At 38.8% G+C, this 26,954-nt stretch overlaps 1 protein-coding gene across 1 annotated transcript; it reads left to right on the top strand.

Moving 5' to 3' along the window:
- Positions 1-1,778: 1,778 nt before the first annotated feature.
- Positions 1,779-26,725, top strand: ALG6 (ALG6, alpha-1,3-glucosyltransferase). Its single transcript, XM_010582294.1, has 16 exons — positions 1,779-1,868; positions 2,361-2,411; positions 4,825-4,936; positions 8,544-8,628; positions 12,106-12,195; positions 13,140-13,228; positions 15,544-15,626; positions 16,312-16,376; positions 18,672-18,857; positions 19,369-19,504; positions 21,578-21,663; positions 22,220-22,304; positions 23,423-23,493; positions 24,477-24,545; positions 24,697-24,895; positions 25,168-26,725. The coding sequence occupies exons 3-16, from the start codon at positions 4,855-4,857 to the stop codon at positions 25,363-25,365; spliced, it is 1,524 nt and encodes a 507-aa protein (XP_010580596.1). The 5' UTR covers positions 1,779-1,868; positions 2,361-2,411; positions 4,825-4,854; the 3' UTR covers positions 25,366-26,725.
- Positions 26,726-26,954: the final 229 nt, after the last annotated feature.

Genomic DNA, 26,954 nt, shown 5'->3' with positions numbered 1-26,954 from the left:
GACCATGCTTATTTTACAGATTTGTCACCTCCAGACATCCCTTAGGATCTTGTTACTATCCTAAACTGGAAGCATTTTCTTTAGCAGCTATATGAATGATTAACAGATTTTGGTAAAACATGTAAAATTTGATGATCGTAATTGGCCATTTTCAATAGGATTATGGCTCCAAACACCTTGGCAGGCCAGCAGACTACTGTGATTTTTATGTTTATCTGTATAAGACCACAAACTTCTGGCCTCTTCATACTGTCCTGCTTGAGGTAACACTCAGAAGCGACAGTTGCTGACAATGCTGAAACTACGGCAGGCGTAAGACAGACAGGACATCCAAGGAAAGGGGACTCAACTGAAAAATGGTTGGGAGAGTGGAAATTAGTATTCTGTAGGTTATTGCACTGGAAGAACTTAAAGAAAAGCCATCTCTGGGGGTATGCAATACTGTACGTTGCCTAATGTTTATGTATTTTGAAAAGAGCATGCACATGTAAAAAAAAAATCTATGAAGAATTTTGTTTTCCTATCATCTCTGGTTGTTTTAACGTTTCTATTGTAAGTCATCAGATACTTCTTGACCATACTTCCATTTTGTACCAGTTGGGTTTAAATCCTTTACCACCTGCAGTTCTGGCATTCCAGTCCAGGCAGTTCGCCTGGAAGGTTTGGTCATGAAATCCTCAGTATGTGGTGTCAGTTGTAAAAAATTGTCAGTTTTCTGTTAAATTTCATACCCCAACCTCAGTGAGACACACAACCAGAAGAAAAACACAGCAATCTAAACAAAAACAGAGAGCGTACTTTTAAGAATCGGGAAGGGTTGTCTAAAGACGATCTAGGATCACTTATGTTATGCTATGTACTTTGTCAAGACCTTAAAGAGAATCAAAGAGGGTAAAACTGAAAGGTTGTAAAAGAGAGGCCTATGGTGCCCAAGATCCTTCTCCTTCACGTTTGTTCCTAGGTATCGTTTCCCAGACACAAAGGCTGAGGAGCTGCTTCCCAGCTCTCTGGTGCGGTTAAAGAACAAGTCTTCCAGCTGCTCCCTTCCTTCTGCAAAACCAAACAGAACCCCAAACACTTAGATTCGCTGCCTGAATAAAAAGCTGGTCTTCCCGTGTGTCAAGACTATGCTTTTCACCAGTAACACCCACTATTACATTTTCCCACTTCCCTTCACTGCTGTGACAGAGATGTAAGCACGACCTGCGCCATGAAGGGATGCATGTGAGCAGGGTAAAAAAAAAAAAAAAAGAATAAAGGAGCATCTGCTTCTGACAGCACCAGCCGGGGTAACACCGAGCCCGGTGCAGGCCCCTGCGCGGGGCTACCGCCGTTTCCACAGCGGCTGAGCACCGAGGAGCGCTGCCACGTCTCCTGAGGTACAGCTGCTCGTCCAGCCGCCTACTCCCAGAGACCTCCGAGGTGGGCCAGAGCCCCGCGGCCCAGCTCCATCCATCTCCCCCCCGCCTCCCTCCACACAGACTCCCGCCAAATCCCATCCACAATCGTCAACCGCCACCCGAGGGCAGCCGCCGTCCCGCCGCCGGATGCGACTGCGCATGCGCAGACACCACACGCACAACCCCCCCCTTCCCTCCCAACCGCCTCACCCCTCGCACGCATGCGCGCTGCCCGGCCTGCGCCGCCTTACGGGCGCGCGCGGGGGGCCGGAAGCCGCTCCGAAGGCGGAAGCGCGTGCGCGCCGGTTAGTGTCCAGTAAGGAGCCGCGGGCTTGCGCCGGTTTAACGGCGGGAAGGGACGGGACCGGACCTGAGGGGACGGGGCGTGAAGTGAAGCGAAGCCTGGGTGGTGTTAGCCCGCGGGTCCTGTGTACCGCTCCTCCTTTCCCCTCCGTCCCTTCCCCGGGGGTACGGGAGGCGGTTATTGGGGCTGAGGGGAAGCGGGGGGTGGCCCGGAGCAAGGCGGGAGGGAGCGGAGGGTCGGGTCGGTGGGCGCTGGTGGGTGAGGGCCCAGGGCGAAGTCCTGCTGCAGCAGCTGAGCCTCGTGTGTCTCTGAGGAGGCTGGGGACAGAGGGGGGGGGGGGGGAGGAAAATTGAGGGATAAACACCCCTTCTGACGAGGAGTAGAGACAGTAGGCTTGTAGAACGTTCGTTTGTACTTCAGCAAATGAAATTCTTTGCGTTTTTGAGGAAGGAAAGGACGCTGTTGAGCTGCGTGCTGACATCTCTTTTAAAACAACGAGTTATACTAAGGGCCATGCATCTATGACTGAGTTTTGTAAGCTTCCCTTTGGCAAGGAGTGGGTGGTTTGTATCGGTGCTATTCATCTGAATCTTCATGGTAGGCAGCGTGGAAGGATGTGTTTTTTTGGAGCTGTGATTTTCACCTTATGCTTATAGGTGGCATCTCCCTTGAGAGACCCTCTGGTGTTGCTCATCCAGAGGCAGAAGGTAAAACGTTTGACACTTGCCAAACCAGCTCTGTCATCTCCTGAAAAGTCTTACTTGTTTAACGTTGTTACCCACGGGATCACAAAAACTAGAGAGCCATACTTTAGAATCTAATAAAAGCATGGCTTTTGTTTCGGGAGGTATGGAATAATTATTAAAGATGAAAAGGAAGTAGGAAAGAATATTTTAAGAACCGCTTTTGAGAGGAGAGGAAGAAGGAACTCCGTACCCCAGAAAATGACAGTTACTCCAAGCGCAGGGAATGGCAGAAGTAAACGAGAGGAACAGTGATGGGGGAGTCTGTCTGTAGGTGAGACTGGCATTATGTAAGAATTGAGAAGGTACCATTAAGTAATAATTGCTCTAACTGGAGGTAGAAAGGAAGGGCAGGTGTGAGTATTTTACAGAAGGGAAAGGCCAGGCCTGTGACACTTGATTTTGGAAGTCATATAGGGCCCAGGTCTTACTGGACCCAAGTTTAGGAGGCAGGAGAGTTCACTTCGGGTAAAATCATCTATAGAGTCGACCTCAGTATCTTTTATTTGGATAAATGTGCCTAGCCTGTGGTTTAGGCACAGGTGTACCATTGAAAGCGCGCAAATATCAGTGTTCACGTTTCTACCTATAGATGGTGATCTACTGCTGTCGTAGATTTATATTGTTAAAGTAAGTTTGTGGGTTTTGGGTTTTTTTTTCCCCTTTGGTGGTGGTGTTGGGTCATACCTTTCTGTGAATAGTAAATAAATATGGATTTAGTTTGAGCAGAATAACCGAAACATGTCTTAGATGTTGCTTGTCTGTTACTAAAACAGCAATTCAGTACTGCTGCTGTGGGGTTTTTTTTTGTTGCTGTTGCTTTTTTTTGGCAGTGGCAAGTATATTAAAGTCACTTAAGTCGGATGATGCCCCTTCTGCAAGGAAAATCTTTGGCAGTTGTACCCAGGCTCATCCACTCTTCTGTAATGTATCTGTTGCTGACTGGGGAGGGAATGGTGCTGCTGCTGATGATTTGGCAGAAGTACAGCCTATGGATTTACTGCTGTCTTTCACTGTCAAGATTGGAGTAGTTTCTTCTTCAATTTTTTTCTAACTCAGGCTAAAATATTTTTGATTCTCTGGGTCAAAGTTTGCATATTCTATAGTTAGTGTTCTTTTTGCGTAGGGCAACATCATTACTTTCCTGTTTCTTGATTTCTGAGTTTGAGGAATGTGGCCTTTAACTTTGCAGATCTAGCAATGTTTCTTATTGTTACTGGATCCTTAGTATGGTCAAGCAAGCTCGGTGGGAGATCAGTCCTCCTGCCTTTTTGGGTAGAAGAATGGAGATCTCTTGAGCCTGGTAGGTTTCATCTGGTATATCCTCTAGGGATAGTGTGCTTATGCTTGGGAAGGGAGAGGTGGAATTTCAGGCCCCCTTTTGAATATCGGGGAGACTGAAGTAGGATTCAGATCAGGGGTTTTTCATCATTAATGCCAGATGTTTGCATTCGGCAGTATGCATTTAATTTTTTGATTATGTGCCGGCTCATGACTGTATTCCTGTGGAATTAGTTAGAACACATGATACAGAGTTTATGGTGGGCTCTGTGCTTTTATAGTGGCTGCAGGAGAACAGACAATAATATCTGGTCCAGCGATAAGACCTGCCAGTACATAGTTAAATTTTAAATAGTTTCTGAGTATGTTTAAACCAACAGAGAAGCCTATACCAGATCTGTCTTTTGCATAATTTGGCTGTGGTGTTCTCAATCAAGAAAATAAATGGCATTAACTTAATACTGGGACATTTACTCACTTTTGAAAACTGTGCGCTTATGAACGATAGATTTTTTTTTTTTCCTAGTGAGCTATTAATCTAGGAATTTTTATAAACCTCTTTGAAGAGGTTTTTCTTGTTCAGTGGCAAATACTAGTTTGTAAGCTACTTAACAGACATGGCATAAGTATTTTGACTACCACTACAATCTTCTCTACTGGTCCCTTGCAGACTTTTCTCTTGTCACTCACAGGTAAAACATGCTACATGTTTGTGTAACAAATTGTGTGGAGCCTATTAAGATGAAGCTTAAGTATGTATGTGTATGTACAGCGTAGTGTTGATCTGGCATCTGAATTCTTTTAAGTGGTTTGAAATCTTTTACCCTTCTTGCTGCTGTTTTTATGCATTTTGTCAGATACCTTTTCAGCTTCTAGCTCAGAAGTGGGAGAAATTGCTTTTGGGCAGCATTTGGCTTCCTGGTTAGAAATTCGCCGGTACTGAAAACCCCTCCTGATTGTAGTGAGCTTCCAGATGCAAGATAGTAACAGAATGCTGCTGTGGGGGGAGAAAACTGGTACTATCAGTAGTACCATTAAATGCCTAAGGAACAAAAACATGGACAGTATTGTAGCGATGTTTATGGTGTTTTTTCAGGTACCTTTTGGCTTGTTACAAAGACCAGCTATGGAGAAGTGGAGCTTAATGACAATTACTGTTTTACTAGCACTTACTGTACGCTGGACTGTATCGCTTGGTTCTTATTCAGGTAATACATGTTCATGGTCTGTAAAACAACCACATGAAGGTGAATTATGGAGCTTGTGATAAATTAAAATAAACTTGCATGTAAAATCATAAATAGGAAGCAATGTGTTTTTTCAAGTATTGTCGTATTTTAGTGCCTCTCTATTTCCTGAAGGTTCATAGAATACTTTGTTCTTATTTTTCTGAAGTGTGCAATGATTAATGTCACAGCTGCTTGGAACAAAATGCTGAAAAAAACCCCTACCACAACTTTTTTTTGGGTGTGGGGAGGAGGGGTGACTGTTAGTAATGTTTTAGGAGGAGCCAAAGAACAGCTGGCTGTTTACCCCTATGCCTTTGTTGTTTCAGTAGCTGCAGAATACTATTGCAGTCCAATTGTACATTTGTTTAATTTTGTCCTTTAAGTTCTATAACAGATACAGCGTTAATGTATATTTAGATAAAACTGTACTGGTGATAATGAAGACAGCGTAAAGGTGACGTGGAGTGAACGATTACGCTCTGCCTTGTAGCTATACTTCCTTCAGACTGTTTACAGCATGAACTAGAGCTATATTCTTTTAATGGATGAGTTTTTCTCCTCCCCATCTCATAATGCTTGCAAAGAACTAGCAAGTTTTTTTCTTCCAAACCTCTCAATGCCATTCCTACACTTAGCATAAGCTTGCACAAAGCTTGCTCTCTGCAAATTAAAAAAAAAAAAAAAGAACCATTACTTCCCCATCAGCTAAAAGAATCACAAGCTCAGTCAAATTCAACTCTGGTTTTCTGTTAAGGCAATTGGGAGTCTCATCCCCTGAGTAGTTGGAGCTGTTCAAGTAGTATTCTAGTGATTTTAAACTGGTAACTCCTGGGTTTCATCTATTTGAAGGAATTTGCTTGAAGATAAGTTGCATGCATGCCTCCTTGCACAGTTGTTTTATTTTGAGTTTGCTTTCTGAAAGTGCCATTATGAGAGATCTGTTCTGTCGGTAACTGAGGCTCTTTTTTACCCACCTATAGGCAGGAAAACAAACACCCTGTCTTTTGCCACACAATACTAATTTTCTGTTGCACTGCAAGTATTTACAATGACATTGCTAACTAGGTTTTTTAAAGTTGATTTAATTTCATACCAATCAAGATTCTGAAAGAGAGTCTTAAAATAATGCCTGAACTAAAATAATGGTCTTGTTTCCTACACAATGATCCTATAAATTCTTTTGGAATAGGAAAAGCTGAGTCTGGTCTGATCCAATCCAGCAAGTTATTAAAGCATGTGCTTAACTTTGAGCATTGGCTGGCTGAAAAAAAGACAAATCTGAATGTTAGGAAGAGCTGTCAAATGCATAAGTACACTGGAATTTTTTTTTTCCTCTTTGACTTCCTTCAGATGTAATAAACCTTTAATGACAGGAACAAGAAAAAAAATTGGGCAGAGTAGTGTTTAAACTGACGTGGCTGTTTTGCTTTCACTGCTGCTCGATGCAATAGAGTTGAGCAAAGGATTAGAAGTAGTCATCCTTCTCTGAAGCAGACTCTGGTAGAAATGCTGATTCGGCATACTCTGAAACCATGTGTGGTATGGATGGCCAGAAGCAAGGAGTTAATTCTGCCCTCATTTACCGTATAGTCTTGGATCGCTGTATCATTTCCATTCTGTTGTTGCTTGCCATCTGGCATGCTTTTGGATCTGCCTCTGGAATTAGGGTCATGATGGTGAGAAAGCAGATAACTTATACCTAGTTTTGAAAGATTACCATTTATGATGACCTTAGATCAGTTGGTCTTGAAGAATTATTGAGGAAAAATTTGGCTTCATAGATTAAAGCATAATTTTTTTAATGCATTGCCAAACTCCTGCTAAATGAGTGGAAGCTAAATACCTATGTTGAAAGGCAGCTTCAAACACTTAAAAATGTGTGTTTCCAGGTAATAGTAAAACTGAATAAGTCCACCCTAAATTTAAAGTATTTGTGATCCTTTTAAAATAAAATACTTCATTTTTATTAATTCTGAGTTCTGTTTGGCAGTATACTTGATTCTGGCTGTAGACGGAAGCTAAACATGCATTCTCAAACTAACTGATGTGTGATCAGTCTCTGTATTTGGCTTTTAGTAATCAAACCTTTGGATTAAGATCTCTTTTGATCATTCTGAAACCAGTTAATTTTTTTGGGGGGGGGAGGGGGAGAAGCTGAAATAAAATGTGTGTGTATATACACACAAACACAGAGAACACACACACGGATATACGCACAGTCTAAAATTTGGATAACACCTATTTTTGTATTTCAGTAATCCTATGACAGGTTCTTTGTTCCACTAGATTTGTATTTACAGAGTGGACACTGATAAAACTCCTATTCTCCAGTGACCTCACTTATTTGGGAAACTTTTAGTTCAATGTGTCATATAGTGGAGGCAATCTACTCTTTCTGCTACCCATGAATAAATTAGTGGAAATAATCTGTTCTCTCCACTACCCAGGAATAAATAGTACATATCTGAGCTTGTGTGACTCCCACAGACATAGATCATGTGAAAAAAATATAGATGGCTTTCCTATATTTTAAAGAAACTCTTAAATCTCTGTCCGGCTAGTGTCAATATTTTACTGGAAGTACTATCAGTCCAATTTCTGTTCTCAATAAGCACAGGTTAATAGAAGTAAATAAACTCTGTGATAAAGATGCTTAACATACTGCCATTATCAGAGTAAGGCTTACATTGAGGGAATTGTTTATGAGTAGATATCTGAAGTATTTGTATTGATAAAGCTTTTTTCTATGGAAAAAAAAAATCTTAGTTTCCTGAGAGACTTATGTATGCATGTATAACAAGTGTCCTTTAACATAATTCATTTTGCAGAACTGCTACATAGCAATCACTCAGTTGAAAAATGTGAGAGACAATTCCTGTAAGCCAAAATGGAGCAGTTATTATTTAGAAAGCTTTGTAGATTATAAGAAAAAATTCTTCTAAACCTATTCTGTGTACTGAATGGCCTGATTTAGTAAATAGCTCATCTTAACTCTTTATTAAGAATCATGGGGAAAGGGACAGATGCAGTATTCTTGCTAGTGTTGCAAAGCAGGCAGCAGAGGAAAGGGAGAGGAACTGGAGGACTTGCAGCAGGTCCTAATTGTGAGTAAATTTAAAAATAAGGCTGGTTGTTACTTTTAATAGCAAGGTACCACAACATGGCTGAAACACAAATGAGAACGTTGTCAATTACTATATACTAAGGAAGTGTAGTATTTCACACAAAATCAGTGTAAGGTGTCCATTATGTACATTTTCTTATTTCAGAGAAGGTGCCACATTTTTCATCTACACTTGGAAATGATTTTTTTTTTGTCATATGAGGAAGCAATTCTTCACAGTGGAATATCTTGATAAATGCTTATCGCAGAAATATTCAGAAAGCCAAAGGAACGCATAACTTTTTTTTTTTTTTCCCTCCCTGTTAGACTGCATAGCAGATGAGGTCTCTGTTTTGCTCTCAAATATCACAGAGGAATGGAGAATAAAATTAGTAATATGTTAATACGCAAATACATATCTGGAGGAAGAGCAGCCTGCATAAACCGAATAAATTCCTAAATACTCTTGTCATCTCTCTTTAGGTGCAGGAAAACCACCAATGTATGGAGACTACGAAGCTCAGAGACACTGGCAAGAAGTTACTTACAATTTACCCATCAGGCAGTGGTATGTAGTGTTATTGTAGCTCGGGTTACAAAGGGGTAAATGTAATGAAACTTTAGTTCGTATCTTACTTTAATATACCATTAAGTTTAAGACCTGTGCAACATCTACTATCTCTGAATTATTCTAAAACCCCTTTTGTAGTAATATAACATCACCCTGCTCTTAGATTGAGGTACCATTTTCTTCACAAGAAAGAAAAAAGCTAAAATTTGGAACTTTGACTTGCTAGCTATGAGCTTGTATAACAAAATATTCTGACTGGTAGGTCTCTCTGTTGTGAAGCTCCAGCTTTGTTTTGAATTGACTGGAAAGATCAAGAAGCAATTTCTTTAGCAGGCTTATATAAAAGATCATAGAGAAGCTTGTTTTCCTGGTTTAGAAAAAAATCAGTTCAGCTTCCTGAGTTCCAGTTCTCTAATGCATAAAAACTTTCATCATTATCAGCACTGACAAAGCCAAAACGAATTCTGCTTATCTCTCCTAAGCTAAAAGGCAGGGGCATGACAGTAAATGCAGAAACTTGGATTCTTGTGCTGGAGGCACCGGTTCTTTTTCACACCTGCAAGTTCATTGTTCACACCCGTGTTCTTAATATAGATTTTAAAATGTGGGTGCCTGGAATCTAGATGTAAGAAGAGTTAATTTGTAGAGATCACTTAAAACAGTAGGAAAATTATTCCAAATACTTTATTTTTAAATCATTCCTAATATTCCTTGGAGCTTGCATGGAACGGTAAAAATTATTTAGTCCATATATATGCTACAACACAAGTGGGTATACATTGGAACTGCAGGTCATTTTCCAACAGGGATAGTGGCATTCTGTTTGTCTGGTGTAATTTTTTTCGTCTGCTCTGTGTTGGGGAACAGACCGATACGACAGAATAGAATATTAATTCAATTGTAGTTCTGTAAATATACGTGGGGCCAATTCTGAAAATATGGCACTTTGTGGAACTCTGCAGATGACTCTGTATTGTGTCTTCAGATCATTGTGTTGTATCTATATTATCATTTCTCTTCTAAGTTTTTCTGGGATATCCAAACCCCTCATTGTATCAGAGTTGGGGTAATGGAGAGCCAACATAATAGAGTTGGCAGCTTTGATCCACGCTGCTATGCGGAACTATATGTACTTAAAATTAAGAGTTATAGCAGTCGTTACTTCTAGGCATTCCCAGGGGCCAGATGAAACTATATTGCAGGCTGGAATTAGCCTATGGGCTGCTAGCTGGGCATCTCAGTCTTGTTGTATTTGCTCTTTGTTTTATTTATGACAAAAGTTTTTTGCCTTGGATCTGCTTTGGGAATTGAATCTCTAATGCAGCAAAGTCATATTCAGTTTTGGGCGTTTGGAAGAGAACATCTTGGCTGACATGCAAGGTGTTACATTCTAGAATACTAAGCTGTCTTTCCCCTCCCGTGTTATAGAAATAGACAGTGTGAAAAGATGTTCTACTCTGGCATGTAAAAATAGTGTTCAAATTTGAAGATGAGATTCTAATCACTTACAGTGCTGCTATTTGTTTAGTATTTAGAAAAGGTGTCTATGCAGCAAGCACGTGTTCTTCTGTAAGTTTGTCTAGGTAGATACAGAGAGCAGCTCTCTCGTGGGGGCATAGTCCTAGAAGATCTCTTGATCTTTTCACAGACTTAGTTGTCACGTTTACTGTTAAACAGGCATGTATGGGTAATATAGCTCCATGTTCCATGCTTATTTTCTTTGATCCCAAACAAAGATATGTTAAAATAATGCTGCAGTAAACTACAGTATGGTTTGTAGTTAGAGAAATCTCACACAAGGAAACTGAGCCAGAGGCCAGAATTTAAATATTTCTTTTCTTATATTATTCTTTAGAGCCTTGACATTATTTATTAAAGGCTACTTTAAGAACATACTTTCTTTTTATACTGCTAATTAAAATTGTGAAGGGTTTTTTGCTAAATATTACTGGATATAGGCATTGTTTTTTCTGTTGCAGCTATGGGTTTATGAAGGGTAAAATTGAAAAAAAAAAATACAAAACTGGAAAGTTTACTACTAATTTGCAGACTACTACGATCTGCGTGAAGAATCTGAACTGCCTTGGTGTGAGCAATCTTGAATCATAGGATAAGAAGCAGAGATGCAACTCAAAGAAATATGATTTATCATCATTTCGTAAGATACTTCAGGCAGCTCATAAAGAATTCAGGAAATATCATTTACTATAATAAATGTCAAAAATTGGCTGCATTTGAAGAGAGAAACGGGAAAAGCCAAGAGCTTGCCCCTTGGCAGTTAGAGTAGACTAGTCATTCTGTTTCACTGTGAGCTGTAAAGGGTCTGATGCCTTACTTCTGCAACTTCTGTTTTCCTTGGGTAAAACCTTCTGTTTCTCATTTGGAAGAGGTGACTTAATTTTCACTGCTGCTAGCCTTCCATAGAAATACCCACACAACATAATTACAAATGGGAAAATCCTTTTCCTTTCTCTCACGTGGTCCACCTGAGTTTTGAGGCAGAAGTAGGTAAAGTGGTTGTGACTGACATATCTGATTGAAGTTCATGACCTTGTCTTGGTTATTCAGGAGATGTTACTCTGATAACTTGTGTTGCCTTCTAAGGAACTTTTTAGCCCCCTGACTTCTACGTTCATGCTGACAGAATTGCCTAGGTGCACCTGCTGTGGCATGGTTTTCTTTCAGACCTATGCTGCTTTTTGTTTGTCTGTGTAATATCTTTATGCTACCCTTCCCCACTTCTGTTCAGTTGCTTTCCGGCAGTATAACTTCCAACAGATGGTTTTTCAGAATTTTCACATTATGGTCTGTTGAGCAGAAGCAGTTCACAACTTGCTACGTTGCAGTCTAAGAGTAGCAGATAAAGTTTAACTATTCAGAAGTCATTGTCGCATATTAAATATGCTGTCCAAGTCTGGGAAGGAAAGAATCTAGGATTAATATATGGAAAAATCACTAGTGAATTCAATTTCTCTTGAAATTTCCTTTTAACTGCATTTGTTTTATTTCCTTTTTGGCAAATTGACTGCTGTCTTCTGGAATAATTGACATGCATGAAAAAAATGTAGGTTTGGTTTGTAGGTGGAGATGAGGACCTGCAAAGCCTACTACATAAATCTAGAGCTACAGTAGGTGTGTACAACTATTTTTGTGCAGGCTTTGTCTTTGTCTCTGGATTTTTGTCAAAGTCTGTTCACGTCAAGGATTTTCCCTCTCCAGGTAAGTAAGCTTTAGCAGCTTTTTAAAATCTGTTTTGCAAACACCAGTGAGTATACTCTGAAGCACTTTTGCTTTTGTTTTGTTGCTTGAGATTTTTTTGTGTGAAGTAAAATAAAGCAGATAGCTAGAGAAGTTGCTAACTTCTATATTGGATTTTGAATACGTTGATAAAAATATTTGGTTTAATAGTCAGGCTTTTCTCTGGGCTGAAACAAAGCTGGAAATGTAGATCCTTCTTTAAATTTTTTTTTTTAGGTACTTCAATACAAGTGATAACAACCTACTCTACTGGGGCCTTGATTATCCACCTCTTACTGCCTATCACAGTTTTGTGTGTGCTTACATGTAAGTTCTTTATTTTAAATAATTCTGTGGAGAATGCAAAACACCAAATTTACCTTTTGGTTTTTTTTTTTTTCTTCCCCCTTCTTTTCTTTTTGTCTTTGTCTCCTGGGGAGAGAAACTAGTAGCTAAAAACTACCAATCTGGGCAGCTGATGAAAAGGAAAGTATTGTTTGCTACTTTAAAGCTGGGGAAATAGATTCTATGTGTATCCCTATTGCTTAAAACTAATACTGCTATTTTTCTGTTTTGTAATTATTGCAAGGAGGACTGAAGGGTTACATTTTTCTTTTTGTCAGGTCCGGAAATTTTAGCAGATTTAGGTGTGACTTAGATATTTAGCTTTCCACATAAGCCACTGTTGGATCGGTGATGCACAGAGAAAAGTGCTGTAGGAATTGGGTGCATTGCATGGGAAGGCTTTCGTGTATTGAGAGCCCAAGTGACATTTGATGACTGGATATCATGTAAATAGAATTCTGTTATTGGAATACTTTTTCCACAAGGGCTTTACTGCTGTTGGAATGAGACTTATGGAATAAGAATGTAGGTTAAAGTGCACAGGCACAGTTATGTGGGGCATCTATGTGAACTGTAAATGGTTTATATTTAATACTTAAGTATGAAAGGTATTTACAATTGTTTTTTTAAAAGTTGGTGGAACTAGACTGAAGGTGGTTTATCCTAATAAATATTGTATTCCATTTTTACTGTTGTAAAAGATTTTTTTTTTTTAAATTGTGAAAAAGCAGCTAAAGTCTATAGTGTAAACTGATCTAGTGGTGAGGAAAATATTTCATTGATCACTATTGCTCTTTGAAATATTTCTTCTCATTCATCTTAATTCTTGGAATATGCTCCTGTGCATGTCATCTTTATTGCTGAAAGGAGTGTAAAGGGAAATGAGAACTGTCTACATTTTGATGTGTCTGTACTTTGTTTTACAGTGCAAAGTTAATAAATCCTGATTGGATTGCTCTGCACACATCTCGGGGGTATGAGAGTCAGCCACATAAGTTATTTATGCGTACAACAGGTAGGAAAATTATATTTCCTTAGGATGATCGTACAGATTTGTCTCGCTTACTAATTTAGCATGTTTAATATCATGCAGCCTCTGTCTTCACCAGTTTATTCTCAGTTCTTTAACTTGGGTGGCTTTGCAGGTCCATTTATGAACCAAACTCCTGTGTTCTTCCCTATTCTGCCATCATTTGTGAAGCTGATAAATATAAAATATGCGAACAAGTTTTCACCCAGTTGATTCAGTAAAAACTCTAAAACAAAGCTACTTTTCTTCTTTTTTAGCATAGACCCATTTTTTAATTTTGAAAATAGTAGTGTTGTTGTCCTTTCCATTCTGATAAATATACTTTTCTTTTTCAGCTTAGCTTGGTTTTTATTGTAAAATTATTTTGTATGTAGACTGGCATTCACTGACTTAACAGCCTCTTGAGGTCTCAGGGATCTTTAGTATGAGCTGTGTACTTTATGTGAAAGGGAAAGGTATTTGATGTTTTTAAAGATGCTACTTTTCTTTCAAACGGTCACCACTTTCTAGAGATAAACTTCTGTTAACAAAAATGTAAAAATGTATTTTACCACTTTTATCCTAAATTTAATTTTCCTGCACTCACTCTTCTGACCACTTGATTATTTTGAATGGCTTCTACAAAAAAAAGGATAAAACAAATGCAGAAAAAAATTTGTAGATAACTTAATTCAGTAGCTGTGTCTGTAGGACAGCAAACAATGTGGCCAGTGAGCTCTTGTTCTCTAAGTGATGGCAGATGCCATATTATCCTGTTGCTATTTTCTTTCATTTTAAATCTGTCTTTTGCTTGCATAACACTAGAGTTCCACAAAATACTTTCTGATTGCAGCAGCAGAATTTGTTGTTCATCAATAGCTTTTCTGTACTTCACAAACCTCTCAGTCTGGTCTCTAGTAATTGATTGAATTGGAAAAAAAAAATCACTGGAACTTAATTACCCTTGAAATGGTCTTTATTAATTTTGAAATCAACTCACTTGACAAACCACTGATGGATCTAGGAGAACTGATAAACACTTTTTAACAGTAGCCATTAGAAGAATGCATTAAAATAATTCAGAATGGTCAATGTCAGTTGTTGGTATTACACCTTTATTTTAAGTGTCAGTGTATTTGTTTTGCTAACGCCTTGGGTATATTTGTTTAATTGTGGCTTAAGCCTGCAAAACAATTCATCGCTGAATAAGGGATATTTTTAAACATTTTCTTCCAAAGCCTGTGACTAAAAAGAGGCAAAGTATACTTTCCCTCTTGGAATAATTGGACATTTTCTGAAACTGGTTTATAGAGATAATCTGAGATTTTTCTCAGGCTCTTAAGACGACACTCAAGAAGAATTCACTTCGTGGTTTAAGCATGAGCAGGAGTTGACATAATTCTAGGCAGAGGAACCTGCTGGTTCTATTTTCTTGCCGACTCTCTTATATATATTTGCTGTAGGCAGATGATCAAAGCCAAATAACTAGTGTTAGTCTATTTATCCACATCACTAGTAATTCACGCAGATACATTGGAGATTGTTATAATCTAGAGTTTCTTAACTATTTGTGTCTTCAGACTATCTGTTCCATCAAACCACTTGACTGCATCTAGTTGTAGTTGATTTCTTTTCAGAATTAAGAATGCCTTCTCTCATTTCGGCATGTGAGGAACTAGATTGTGCTCCCTTATTGACTGAGGCTGTGCCAGAAGCCAAAACAGCTGAACACATGGAAGCAGCAGCTTTTGGACATCAGAAATGATAGCGTTAGAAACATTAACAAGATCAAATTCTGTAGACCTATTTCTTTTTGTCCTTTGAAGTGGAACTACCCAGTTTATTCCATCGAAGGACTTTCTGATATTTTAATGTTTATTTGTCTATATTTTTTCCTTTTCTTTCCCAAAACAATTGGAAAAAATTAGTTTTGGTGTAACTGCCAAACCTGAGCTGTCTTTAAAACTATGAATTGTACTGTAACGCAACGTAAGACAATAGAAAAGCACAGTCAGCTGAAACTATAGACACATGACTTCTGAGTTTCAGTTGAATTGAATGACTAAAGTGAAGTTTTCAGTGAGGGTACAGATGCAAACCCCACGTTGCAAAGGTAGGCAACTTGTCTCACTTCAGCACTGTGTAGTTGTTATTGTCTGAGGTTTTTTTACACCAAATACAACCAAGATGTGGAGTATTAAGAAGTTAAAACTCTAAGCAGAGTCCAAGATTCACAATCCAGATGAAAATACACAGCTTGGATAGCATTAAAATGAGGTATGTGGGAGGATTCTAATGTAAAGTTAATATTTATTTTTCAGTGTTTGTTGCTGATTTGCTGGTCTATATTCCTGCAGTTATTTTATATTGTTTTTCCTTGAAAGAAACATCTACTAAAAAGAAGGTAAGTATCTGCTGTGTGTGTAAATTAAAAAACTAAAGAAAACATACTGTTAAAACAGGGTAGAAACGTAACAGTATGAGAGTTAATTAACCTATAGAACACCATGATGGCTTCAATTGACATAAAACTGATGACAATCAGTGTATCTCATATTAAAGGCTTTTCAGTTAAAAAGATTTTAAAAAGCCATTAACTTATCTTACAGCAATTATTTCAATGCTTTCAATAACAATGTGCTCTGAAGTTTAGTAGCCATGAACTCCTGAATTATATTTCTTTCTGGATTTATTACTTGGGTAGTAAAAACAACATTTGTGCTGTGACATGGGGGAATCTAGGAATTGCTTTGTCTTGCACACTTCTTATGGTAGAACCAATACATTTTGGAATAATTCTTCTGATTTTTGGAGTGGTGCCAAGGTTTAAGATGGGTGTGGACGATCTTTCAGCTGGTTTGCAAAGGGCAGGCTGGTTTCTATTCAATATTTTCTTATTTATGGAAAATCTTTATCCTTTTTTTATTCCTCAAAATATTACTGACAGAAGGTTACTTGTAGAGAATAAGATTCCTACACAGAGGATGCACCATGGAGGGGCAAATTTTTGTACTGGAGAAGTAGTACAAGTTCCTCTGTCTAAGGTCTAATAATTATTTTTGCCCCTCTTTTTCGATCCTTGTTTCCAGGTTTCCAGTGCTCTCTGCATACTGCTTTATCCAGGCCTCATTCTTATTGACCATGGACACTTCCAGTATCCTTGTTCTGCAGTGAAATGAATTTCCATTTACGAAGTAACACTGTTCTTTAGCACTTGTTTGTAGCTGTTACTTTTGTATACAAAGTCATCCAGGGTCTTCTGCCTACCCCAAAGCAGAGATATTAAAGAAAACTGCAAGTCTGAAATATATTGGAGGTAAATAGTTGCTATTGGGACAAATCAATCCAAACACGAATAGCATTCTTTCTGTGCCTCAAGCTCATATTCCTGTCAGTCACTTTGTTGCAGAAAACTTCAATGGTACTATGACAGTGAAAAGAATGATGACTTGTGCTCCTGTGATTTGTGCTTGGAGAGAGAATCACCTTAGATCTTCTTGAGACGGCAGAGGAGTGCGTCAAGTGTAGTTGTGTAAAATGTTCAGTTCTATAAAATGTGCTGTTCTGTCTTGCTTTTAAAATTACTTGAAACTGGATTCACTTCGCTTGATGCCTAACCATTTAAAAGCGAGGCATCTAATATGAGTTAGGCCGTCAGAGCTAACTAGTCGATATTGGTGGCAGACACCTTCACAGGTGGGTCTTTTTAAATAAGATTTCTGGGTTTATACTTGTTTTGCACACCAACAAGCAAATGCTGTTAGTGACTCCTCCAGGCTGTGCTGATCAGTGCCGTTGAGCCAGAGGGACACAATACTGGAGTTGTGATAAATGTAGGTATTTAAGTATTCCAAGGAGATAGGAATCTCAGTATCTACTACTAAATCAAGTTTTGACAATCAAATAGTTTACTAATTTGTGTTTTTCTTCCAAGAGAGTGCATGGTGAACTTGGAGGATAATATAGCTTAGAAAGCAGATTTTGTGGGGGAAAAAAAAAACCATAATGCTCTTGAATATTTGAATTACAGTTCAGGAATTCTGAAATTCTATTTTTGGCCTGACTCTTTAAAGGTGTAGATCATCTGGAGGCATCACTTACAAGAATGGGGATGGGAATGAATGCAATTCATCTTAGGTGAGAGAAGCTGGTGGTCAGAAGAAGGCACAGCGTTACGATTTTCTAGTATGTAAAAGATGTACAAAGAGGAAGGCAATAATCTGTTCCGTGTTTCTTATGTTGGATAGGGCAAAAAGTAACGGCACTAAGTTACCATGGAAAAATCTTTTGAGCCTTAATTACAGCAAAATGCTGGAATAGGTTGTGGATGTTGAGGAATGTGCAGCTTCAAGATCTTTAAGAAAAGACTCAGCAAACCTCACGTCAGGGGTGACGTAGGCGTAGCAGAGACTGTGTTGAAGCAGGCAGATGGACTACATAGTCTCCTGTGGTCTATTCTAGCCCTGTGACTCTTACGTGAGTAACTTCACTTTCTGTGACCATCTCCCAAGAAGTCAATAGATTTACTTAACCTTTACTGCTGCTGCACGTCTCTGCAAGATCAGAGCCCTTTGGTATAACAATTTTTTGATGTGAAATTGGTGAGATCTCAAATCTACGTGGTGATTTTGAGTGGGCTGAAAACAAGGTAGACAATCTGAATGTGATGTGTTGTCACAGCTATTTGTACTGACAAAGAGAAAACAAAATATTGTGAAATTTCTGACAAGTACGTCTTACTGGTTTCTCTCATTGTGGAAAGATAAGGTAAAAGACAAAGCTAATATTTTGTTGCAATGTAATAGTAAGTGTAGCTTAGTCTCTTCAAAGTCTGCTGAGCTTGGGAACCTCTTCTCAAAGTCATAAGGAAGTAACATTGCTTTTAGTAACTATTATTCATTGTTCATACAGTATTAGCAGCTAAGGGAACTGGTCATGGATGAGGGTGTGTTGTGAGTGCAATATAGTCACAAAAACCTCAGGAGTCCTGGAACTAAATAATATATAATTTAAATACTGATGTATTTGAATATTCTGCACGTGTCTTTTGGGAGGAGAGGCTCTTGAAAGCTTTATCCTTAATCAGGTAAATGAAAAAAAAAAAATTAAAAAAAAAAGTTTACCCTAATGCATCTTACAGAGTACTGTCACAAAAAGCTTGGTTGACTGAATGTCCGTTATATGTATAATTAACACACACATACACACACACTATTTGTCCTTATACTTGCCTATGCAGGCTTTGAATCAAGCCTTGGAAATATATTACACTTTAAATAGAAGTAAAATTATTTCTGTCTGTGAACAACATAGTCACAACTGGCAATGTGTTTTTAAAACTAACTTGGAAAAATGTATTTTACATGCTATTTTACGCTTGTCCCTCAGGGCATTCATTACTGACTTCCAGTACTAATATGCGTATCTTGTCCTTGACATAAAAAACCATATACAACTCAGTGAGCCTTGGCTTTGCCTTGTGGGGTGTACTTTATTTGTCTTATGACTGGGACCTTTTGGGGTCAGTGGCATTTTGCTTGGCCTTAAATTATAAGCAGATGGAACTCTACCATTCTCTGCCCTTTTTTTGCTATTTACTTGGAAAGTGCTTCAAGAAGGGACTGAAAGGAAAGGGGTAAGTGACTTTAGACTGTTCTATCTTTCTCAAGAATACACCTGGGCAGCCTGGCATTGAGAATGTGATTCTTTTTATTTGTATGTGGGCATTTCTGAATTAATTTCTAGTGGAGGATACTTACCTTGTTGTAATGTATTCCTCTCCTACAAAATAAGTATTTCTTGTTGAGATCTACATTACGTATTTCCACTGAACAAATAGCAAAATCTGTTAAGGTGTCCTTTCTTAACACTCTTCATTCTGTAAGCTAAATTCAGTATGGGCTGCAGTGGGCAACCAGATTAGATTGACAGCAGTGGCTCTGTGGTTCTCATGGAGTTGTTCTCACTAATCTGGGGATGATGAACTTTTTCTGTGGTACTGGTAGCTCTTTCTGTTTAGATTTGCTACCTTCAGTTCTGTAACCCTTTTTTTGAAAAGGTTTATGCTGTAAATAAACTAAGAACTGACTTTTGTTACCAGTAGCTGGATTTATCTTTTCTGATGTAAGCTTTTCTCTTGATTGCAGATTAGTATTGTTAACTAAAATAGCAGGGACAGTGGTGGTTTCCTTTGCTGTCTGCTGGCTCCCGTTCTGTACCGACATGGAACAAATCATGCAAGTACTCAGAAGACTCTTTCCCATTGACCGAGGCTTGTTTGAGGCATGCATGTTTTCTTCTCCCCCACCCCGCTGTAAATGTTCTGTATTCTTAGATCCCTTGAGAAACCTTCATTGTGACCTTTAGGGATTTCATGTGGGAGACACACCACAGAACTAGTAATTTGAGATGGCTTCTTCAGCAGTCATTTCTTGCCAGTTATTTAATCCAGTATTTAACCCCAGCTCAGCTGGCATCTTCCAGGATATTATACGAGTAGACAACACTTATCCCATCATCAAACCCATACTTCAATCCATACATTTTTCCATTGAAATAGATTCCATAGTAATTGACAGTGTCAGAAGATGTAACCTTAAAAGTTACCAGCTTCAGTCTCTGTCTCTGATTCAGCTCAGCTTTTTTCAACAGGATTCATTATTTAATAAAAAAATTTCAGAATAGTGTTTTGGATGCAGTCTGGAACTTCCTTTGTGACCCACCTTGTATTTTCAGTGCAAGCTTCCACAATATTTTCCGAAAGTTTTAGGCCAGTCCTACTTTTACTTTTCCTCAGGCTATGGCCATTTGCATGCTGCAAGGTGCTGGGTACCGCAGCCTTAATCCAGAAAGCAGTTGCTCGTTTACCTAATGCTAATGCCACAGGAGTCTTGCTGATAAAAGAAGGGGTGCTCATTTCCCAAGTGACAGTGAGTTGCTGCTGCTGTTTTGCCTAATTAGGGCATGAGTCTTATTAGACTTTTAAAAGCAGATTCTCAACTTCCAAGTTTACCCAATAAAATGAAGCTTTGAATTTCCATGTTTTGATGTCACAGGGATTTAAGCAAATGCTTACATAGTTTGATTCATCTTATATTTTCTTTTAATCTTCTTTAGAAATAAATAATATCACAACTGGCACTTTTTTCTTCAAAAGTTAATGCTGATGTATGAAAGGCAGCATTTTATTTAGGCAGTGGTACAAAGTGTTCTCAGTGTATTCTCTGCTAGTTTATTTAAAAAAAAAAACAACAAACAAATGCCCCACAAAAGACCCCTCCACCCGCCCCCCAAAAAACCCAATGACCTTATTCCTTGGGAATTATCTGGAATTTATAAATAAATGTTTTGACCACCATGCTTTTTATTCAGTACCAAGTTTAAAAATAAAATCTGTAAATGACAATAACCAATGAGTCTGAAAGAGCCTGAGGATTTTAGTCTAATATTAGCCCAAATATTTTCTGAGTTGATCAGGGGAGTGACTTGCTGGATGCTAATCTAGATAAAATGAGAAATTGTCCACGTAAGCAATGCACAGTAAATTTATACTGGGGTGCGTGTAACAGGTTCTTTGAATTGGTTCCCATTTACAGAAGGAGTAACAAATGCTGATGGTTGTAAAATCGTATTGGCTATTAAGTAGGCGTCCTGTGTGTTTGCTGGTGCTGCCAAACCCTCTGTTCACTTGTAATCCTCAGCAGATTTGAAGTGCATATTCTGTATTGCTAGTGAGCATATGAGGAAGATGGCTCAGTTGTTGGTGCTAGTAGCTTTCTTGCTGTTATGTCTACACAGCTGTGATTCAAGCAGCTGTTTAGGGATGAGTTTCATGAGCATGATAGCTGTAGTTACAAATTTAATTTTGAAAGTGATCCTAGCACAACTGCTAATGTCTTTAGACTTCTTGATTTATTAGAGGTTAACTCTGTCACTGCTAGCAAGCAGTAAGCACAGCTAAATACATTCAGGTATGTAATGAAATGTGACAGTATACAGAATGTCTTCACATTTGAAAAAAGATTCATATATGCCAGTGTTTAGTCAGGGACAGGATAGTTTCAGAGCCTTATTTTCACAAAATGTGCGATCTCGTGAGTTAAGAAGTAGTCTCTTGTGCTGAAGGATTTCTCAGTTATTTTAGAACATGCTTTGAGTCTCTTGAAACTTTCCATTTTTGAAGATCAGAATAATTTAAAGTGTATCTAAGAATATGATGTATATCTGCAAGTGTCTTCTTGCAGTGTCATGGTAAAAACCCAACAATCCCCCACCTCCCAAGCCCAAGTCACAAACATAAGTTTAAATGAATATAATTATCACTAATTACCTTTTTTTTTTCCCCCCTTCTTCCAGGATAAAGTAGCCAATATTTGGTGCAGTCTAAGTGTCCTTATAAAAATAAAGAATATAGTATCACCTCAAACTCAGCTAAAACTCAGGTAAGACATAACTGAAGTGCTTAAGTAGTTTATCTGCATTATTTGTTTTGTCAAATTTTTGTCAAAGAATTATGAGAAGCGGTGTTTAAAATCTTGGAAAAAAGTTTTCTTTCCTATACTGTACTTTTCTCCCAGGTGATAAGGATTTCCCCAAGTACCGGAATATTTATGACTGAAAAATTTTCTGCTTGTTTATATCGTGATGAAAACTACTTGGTTGGTTAAAACTGAGTTAAAAAGTGCATGCTTTCCTCTTCAAAGAATTACCTCTTAGAAGTCAGAGTTCACAGTTCTGCTTTTTGACTAAGTGAAGAATTCAAGTCTAGGTCTAGTCTGAAATATTAATGGAAATGCTTTATTCCTTTTTCAGAAGCATTTATGTCAGTGAAGACCATTCACTGCTCTTTTCTTGTGATTGAGTCTCCTTGAGTGATTTTTGTACTTCTGAAAATTACAACTGAATTCCTAATTTAATGTAGTTTTCAAAAGTGATTATACGGTATCACAGATGCAGTTACTCATGTATTAAAACTGTTTTTCTTACAAAATTCTTTAGTTTTGCTATAACATTCCTGAGCCTGCTTCCTACTTGTATAAAACTAACTGTCCAGCCTTCTCTCCGAGGATTTAAATTTGCTTTGGTAAGTGTATGTTTTTAATTGCTCCTTGTTTTATATCCACCACTGAGAACTGGTGTGTGGCCAATAGTTCTACTTACAGTTGCTGCAATGTGCAGAAGTGCATGTACTGTTAAATGCCATCTTGTTTCTGCTGAAGAGATTGGTTAAAAAGTGTTTTGCTATCACATGTCCAGGGAGGTGTGACGTGTCTTTTAAATCCAGACTTTTTCCCTTAGCCTCAATTTTTCTTTATTTAGTGCTGTATTTTTATTATCTTCCTCTGAAGAGTCTTCAGAAGATTCCATACACATTAAAGCCTCATGTAGAGTTGGAATTTCTCCTCTTCTTTTTTAGCTTCCAAAGTATTAGTTTTTCTTACTGCATTGGCTGCAAAATCCAATAAAAATGTCCCGAGATGGACATTGTAAACTCATTAGCAGTTGAAAAGAAAATGATACTATTTTCCCAAATGTTTGCTTTTTCTTGGTCATATTATTGAATTTGAGCACAGTAAGATGACTTACGTGCAAAAATCAGTTTTCCTTGAAATCAAACTTATATGGAGCTGGTCCTAAGGTTTCAAGAGTTACAAGATAATTTCTATTTTTAATTATATGTGAGTAATGTTTGAGAGTTTATCGCAACATTGCCTAAAACTAACATTTATCCTAAGAATTGGTTTATGTTTTACAGCATGTTTTTATTTGGTAGGAAAAAAAGACAGTTTGTTTACTTTGCTGTATTGGCTGTTCATGATGATGAGCAAAATTTTATGTCAAAAAGGTGGGTAGTTGTCACCATGACTGAACTTTTCCAGTGCTTCTGTGTGTGAATATTGTGTTTACTTGGTGGAGATACTCTTGTCAGTAAAGCTAAGCAAGTGAGGGCTCTTCACATCAAATGCTTTCTGAGTAATTCTGGGTAAATTTTCAAACAATGTATTTTTTAGTATGTATAGGTGGTTACAGAAGCAGCTCTGTGTACTTGTAAATTGCACTGGAGTAAATGTAGCAGTTAATTAGAAAAATCAGATCATTTAGCTCATACATTCATGTAAAGTCTATGGCGGCAGAGAAACGAAAACAGTGCTTTGCATTGCAGTCACGTATACTAATAGATCTCTGATTTCCTTTTCTAAGGTTAGTTGTGCGTTGTCATTTTTCCTGTTCTCCTTTCAAGTACATGAAAAATCTATTCTTCTAGTGTCACTGTAAGTAAATTATTTTTCCGTGGACTTATTTTGATCTTCTTTTCCTGATCTTGTTATTCATGCTCCTTTCTCCCTTACAAATGTATCTGATGTTAAAAACTCTACACGTTTGCTTTTCTGAATAACTTGTAAATGAAAGTATACAGAGACCAGCCATGCTGGTCTCTCCTGCTTCGCTCATCTCCAGACTGCGTTTCCTGGAGTACGGCATGGCACAGAACAGAGCTGTTTGCCCGGGGACAGACTGGCTGTGGGGTTGGTTAAGGCGGTGCTGCCATAGACGGCAGAGATACGTACTTAGCTGCCCAGCAAGGCTGGAGCACGGTTGCAAGTTGAACTGGGTGATCCATACCTCAGTAATGGTGATGGTAAAGGGGCCCTCTCTCCCTTTGTCACTAAGGTATGTTTTTCCCATCCGCTGCCCTAAAGGAGGTGAGGGCAGCAGGGACAGTCAGCAGCTTTGCTCTTTTGTGTGGATGTCCTATGTGTACCTAAAAGTAATGTTTGATAAAGGAAGATTTGGAGAGGCAGCCCTCTTAACGCTACTCATTAATGCCTGACAGGAAGGCTAAACTGGTGGTCAGAGAACTCCTGTTGTCTCTGTAGGCAGTTGTCTAGAGGCTGCAGTGCGGCTGGTCCTCAAAGTCAACGAGCAGCCTTGCACAGAGCTGGCTGGCGGTGCGCGCCCGTGGCACGCGCTGTAGGGGTTCTGCTTAGCGACTCTCCAGCTGCAGACCCCCATGCAGGGCAGAGTATTTGCACGTTGGGGTTCAGTGGGGCGCTGGGGGGACCAGGGTGCCCTAGCAGAGGATGCAGCGCTTTGGGCACTGCCTGTTCCTGGATTTTCTGAGCCTGTGCTGGTGGGGAGTAGGGCTCTGCCCTACCTCCCAGGGGAGTGGGAGTGCAGCATCCATATGAAAGGTTGAGGATGAAGGGCTGTCACTTCAGTGTTTGCACATCTGTTTTTCCTCTTTTCATTCTAGCCCAGTCTGCTTAATCATAAATGAAATCCCTTTTATGGCTACGTGGTTTTTACTTGTATCAACTTTCAGGTGAGTTGGACACTATTAACGTTATTTTAAAACTGTGTTCTTCCCCAATTCTAGGAAGTATAAATGTATTCTTTTTTCCTCTTCTTTTTACATTCTTTGAAATATAACTCAGAATGAATACTCACTTCTGCGGGTAATTCTGTTTTAACAGTATGTTGCCTCTTCTACTGAAAGATGGCCTGCTGCTGGCCTACACTGTGACAATGCTGGCATTCCTGTCAGTCTGCGTGGCTTCCTTTTCCATATTTGAGAAGACTTCAGCAGAGGACCTGCAGCTGAAGCCATTCTCCCTTTCCCTGAAGGGATATGTTTCTTGGGTTAAGTCATTTCCCAAGATTGTTAGGAGTCTGGTAAGCAATTTTAATTCCTATAATTCTTACTTGCAGCTCTTCATGGTACGGAAGTACTTGCATAAACCAGTTTTATGTCCATAACTGTGCATAAAGCCCCAAACAGGGAAAGCCACGCTATGTCAGTGTAGAGGTGTGCTATAATTTCTTTTTCTGCAATGTCATCTATGTATAGATTGAAGAATACAGCGTACCCAAGTAACAAAAGTTACAGCTTACTCGTCTGAGGTGTTAAATCACCATTAGCTAATACATCTTTCCTTATCTCACAGTTTCTTCTTTCCGTAACCCTGATGGGCATCCTGTCTCTAATGAGTGCTGCAGTGCATCCTCCACAGAGGTTACCCGATTTATTCCCTGTATCTGTGTCTGTTATTTCTTGCTTACACTTTTTATTATTTTTGGTGTATTTTAATGTTGTTATACTCTGGGACTCAAAGAATAGTAGAAGTCAGAAGAAAATCAGTTAATCAACCTGTGAAGATCAAGGACTAAACTGTGAAAGGACAGAGCATTTTCAGTGAACGGTGTCTGGTGTTGCAGGTAAACCTGTTTGTGATGTAATACAATTCCTGTAACCTAATGAAAATCAGGAAACACTTTATGCATATTTAAACACAAAATAATCAAAGACTGTTTTAAAGCAGAAGTGTTTTGAAGAGCACTTGGAAATGTGATTTGGTGTGTTTTCTTCAGAAGTGTAATACTTTTGTTACCATTTGTAAAATTAGAATACATAATAAAGGACCAAATTTTGAATTAATGCTAAAATACCCCAGCTGTATTAGCAAAACAGCAAACTGTTTTGTTAGCATGAAGTTTACATGTTTCCCAGCATAAAAAGCATAAGCAAGTGAAGTAGTGCAGGTGAAGTAGAAACTCTTGACTGGTAGCTCTTGTCTTGCTGAATTGTTTTAGGACATAAACTCCCTTGTGTAGTCAGTGACTGTCCTCCTTTGTCGCTTCATGTAACACACTGCAGTTCATCCAGGCGGTTGCCCGAGGCTGTGTATCGGCGTGAGGTGCTGCCCGGATGCTGTCATCTAAGCAGCTAATGTTCTTCAGCTAATATTGTAGGGGAGAAAACTCAGCCTTCCAGCAGTGTCACTGCCTGGAGACCCATGTGCTCAGCCACAAGATGGACCCAAGTTCTGTAGCACATCAGGACAGCGGTTCTGTAGCAGCTTCAGTTCACCCACAGGCTTTTCGTTTTATTGTATTATGTGTTATTTTCCACAAAACCAATACTTTCAGAATGCTGAAGAATACCATAAGCCCCAGAGATGCACCCGGGTTAGTGCTGGGCAGAGGAGGAGAGGCATGGAAGTGATGTTTGGAAGGGGGAAGGTCTCGTATGTGCAGCAGGTTGTAGTACGTTTCTTCCTTGGCTGTAGGTCAGCAGCTATGATTTGGTTTTAACACTGTTGTAGTCTTCTGACTCTCAACAACTGTTTCTAATGGGACTGAAAAGCCAAAAGACCTTGGTTCTGCTGAAATAAAAGCTGAGGTATTGCAGTGTAGTTTGAAAGCAGGTACAAAGCTCTTCAGGGAAAAAAAAACCCAGAGCAAACAAAAAAAAAACCCCACAGTAAAAACCACCCCTTATTGCCTAGTAATTTGCAGATGTAAACTGAACTAAACTGCAATTTCTCCCTCTGCACAGTACAGCCTCCAATGCCAATAGTTCAGAGAGTACAAATTGATTGAATAATTATATATGTAACAAAGCATGTAGTAAGAAAATAAATCATAAACCAATTCAGGGTAGTATAGTTTAATTAGGAGTCAGTCTATCCTTTTTCTTCATTCTGCTCTGACACTATATATATATTAAACAAAAAGCAAACCCATCCTTGTTTAAAGGCTTCTCCCCTGACCTCACTGTGCTCTGTCACATACCAGCCTGTCATTGACATTAGCACATTCTGGGGCTGTCTCTGCAGCATCGGTTGTGAGTGTGTGAATCAGCTGTTCTGGGAACTTCCAACTGTGTCAGTTATGAATACTGTAAATGAAGTGTCTACAAGCTGAGTGTATGTATTCAGTTTTTCCAGCTTTA

The sequence above is a fragment of the Haliaeetus leucocephalus genome, unplaced genomic scaffold (assembly GCF_000737465.1).
Source record: "Haliaeetus leucocephalus isolate CR32 unplaced genomic scaffold, Haliaeetus_leucocephalus-4.0 Scaffold848, whole genome shotgun sequence".
In the NCBI taxonomy this organism is placed as follows: Eukaryota; Metazoa; Chordata; class Aves; order Accipitriformes; family Accipitridae; genus Haliaeetus; species Haliaeetus leucocephalus.
Note: the sequence above shows the minus strand (reverse complement) of the source record. Positions and strands in the feature narration are given on the sequence as shown.